General features: G+C 34.1%; 1 protein-coding gene across 1 annotated transcript; it reads right to left on the reverse strand.

Annotated features, from left to right (window-relative positions):
* Nucleotides 1-987: 987 nt before the first annotated feature.
* LOC139500316 (UDP-galactopyranose mutase-like) lies at nucleotides 988-2,097 on the reverse strand. Its single transcript, XM_071289058.1, has one exon. It carries the CDS (start codon nucleotides 2,095-2,097, stop codon nucleotides 988-990), a length of 1,110 nt encoding a protein of 369 aa, XP_071145159.1.
* Between the last annotated feature and the right edge of the window lie 828 nt (nucleotides 2,098-2,925).

The raw sequence follows: 2,925 nt of genomic DNA on the forward strand, positions 1-2,925 counted from the left end.
ATGACTTGCTACTATTTATACAAAAGCCGTTAGATATTCATCACATTCGCACGAAACTTTATTCATTACCTCTTTCAAAACTTCATTTTCTGTTCAATTTATGCTTGGAAACCACTGTTACAAACCCTCATTCAAACCAAAACAAACTTACAGCTATCATTTCGGATATTACAAGTCACAGACTTTTCAAACCAGTCCGCATTGGAAAAGATGAAAAATAGAGGAAAACAAATTCTTAAATTTACCTTTGCCAACAAAGGTCTCGATGGCGAGTGTCGGTTGAATACAAAACTTTACGACAAAAGAGAATATTTCAGATTCCCAATTGTGAACTTTCCATTTCTATGTAGCAACATTCCAGCATCGCCTGTATACGGAGTATATATCTCCCAATTGATACGATATTCCCGGGCTTGTATTTCCTATCATGATTTCCTTGATAGAAGATTGCTGCTAACAAGGAAGCTATTAAACCAAGAGTTCCAAATGGTGAAGTTGAAATCACCCCTTCGTAAATTTTACGGACGCCATCACGAGTTGGTTGACCGTTACGGGATAACCGTTTCACAAATGATATCGGATATGTTCCTTATGTCGTACTTTTCATGAATGTGACCTACCAAATTAGACTATTTACCGGATTTGTAATTACATAAGCAACACAACGGTGTTTGGTTGGGTTTTGTGTTGCTTAGTCTTTAGTTTTCTATGTTGTGTTTCCTGTACTATTATTTGTCTGTTTGTCGTTTTATTTTTAGCCATGGCGTTGTCAGGTAATTTTCAATTTATGAGTGTGACTCTCCATCTGGCATCTTCAGTCCCTCTTCTACATATCAATACTAATTGAGTATTCATTTGCATTTGAGGAACAATATAATAAGACAAGTATAACACTTCGTAAGCAGTATGTAAACACTCTGAAATATAATATTTCTACTTTTTATTGCGTATCAGATTTATTAAAAAACAGCGTACAATACTGTATGATTATATAGAAAAATTAGAGTCACAGTATGCAAGTGCATTCCAAATTGATTGATCCATATTAAAATATTTATAACTGGCTAGTCGTCCCACAAAATGTACATTTCTCTCCTTCTCTGCTAAAGCTTTATGTTGTTCATACGGTTCCATATTTCTTTTGTTTGGAACAGGATAGTAGGGATCACCGTCGCTACATGTTGTCTCCGAGATAATCATGGAGTGTGGCGAATCTTGATTGAGGAGATGTTTGTATTCTATTATCCTGGTAAATGGAGTTTCGGGACCTTGATGATTAACGTGAGCACATGGCTGGAAGAATTTAGTATTTTTCAAGCGTTGAATTTCAAAGTTTACGGATCTATACTCTAATTTAGGGTAACCAACATTTGTGAAGAAATCATCAATAGGTCCAGAATATATAATGGTACTGTTGGAGATAGTAGAAGGATCAATGCTAAAATAGTCACATGACAGGCGTACTGCTATATTTTCATAGTCAAGGATGTTTTCGAACATTTTTGTATAACCATCAGTAGGAAGTGCTTGATATTTGTCACTGAAGTAACGGTCATCGAAATTATTTCTTACTGGTATTTTAGCTAACACTGATGCATCCAATTCCTCTGGGTACCTCCCCCATTGTTTAAATGTATAATGCTTAAATATTTTTTCATACAAGGTTTCACCTACCCTTGACGTGGCCATTTGATACCCATTATCAATATGTTCATGCTTCAATTGGTTTCGGGACAACCAGTCATCTGCTTCTTGTTGATTTGTTAAATGCTGTCCACATAACATATTAATAGTTGTTATGTTTGGTGGCAATGGTATGTATTGTCCATCAATTACATCTAAGACTTTGTGTTCCCATCTTGTCCAGCTAGAAAAACGATTTACGTATTTCCATATTCTTTCGCTATTTGTATGAAACAAATGGACTCCATATTTATTAATTCTTATTCCGTTTTCATCGATGTAATCATAACAGTTCCCACCAATGTGATCTCTTTTGTCTACAACCAGAACTTTCTCATTTCTTTCTTCAGCTATAAATTTGGCCATGACTGCCCCTGAAAGACCACACCCGACAACCAAATAGTCTGTCGACATGCTATTGACGTATCAGTTTCAAAATTTTATGACACTTATGATCAGCTTACATCGACTGTAAAACAAATTTAGACTTACAACAATACATTCTTCTAATGTTCTAACATTTTAAATACAATTTACGATGGCATACAAATTATGTGGTCATTTTTATAAATTTTCTGTAAACAAAACTTCGAATTTTTCGAAAAACTAAGGATTTTCTTATCCCAGGAATAGATAACCTTCATAGTCGTATTTGGCATAACTTTTTGAAATGTTGGATCCTCAATGCTCTTCAACTTTGTACTTGTTTGGCTTTATAACTATTTTGATATGAGCGTCACGGATGAGTCTTATGTAGACGAAACGCGCGTCTGACGTACTGAATTACTTTGATAACTTGTTTTTAAAGTAAGTATATTTTTAGGAAGACTCAATATTTTAATCTTAATTTCAAACTCGAAACGAAATTAGAGAAATAGTATAAAAAAATGTATGTACAAACAATGATCCTGATGTATCATGGCGAATAAAAACCGTATCCAATAATATGATACAATTACCAAAATACAACAAATATTTACGAAATAATATCAGGCAAACTCGTTAACCTAAATGTATAAACCCTAAAATCCCAAATATTATTAAAATGCAGCAAACAAATCACTCTTAGGTTAACCTAATCCAATTGAAACTGTTGAATATTGGTTATCGCGGGTTTTCAGGTGGGGTTGGTATTTTGCTCAGTCTTAATGTGTATTGTGTTTTGTGCAGTGTTGTTTGTCTTTAGGTAGTTTTGTTTTGTTTTGACAAGGCATTGAAAGAAAGATGGAAAAGACTTTATGA

The sequence above is a fragment of the Mytilus edulis genome, chromosome 13 (assembly GCF_963676685.1).
Source record: "Mytilus edulis chromosome 13, xbMytEdul2.2, whole genome shotgun sequence".
Classification (NCBI taxonomy): domain Eukaryota; kingdom Metazoa; phylum Mollusca; class Bivalvia; order Mytilida; family Mytilidae; genus Mytilus; species Mytilus edulis.

What these genes read in the sequence shown, in the direction of transcription:
- LOC139500316 (XM_071289058.1), bottom strand. Translation starts at nt 2,097, where the DNA reads ATGTCGACAGACTATTTGGTTGTCGGGTGTGGTCTTTCAGGGGCAGTC.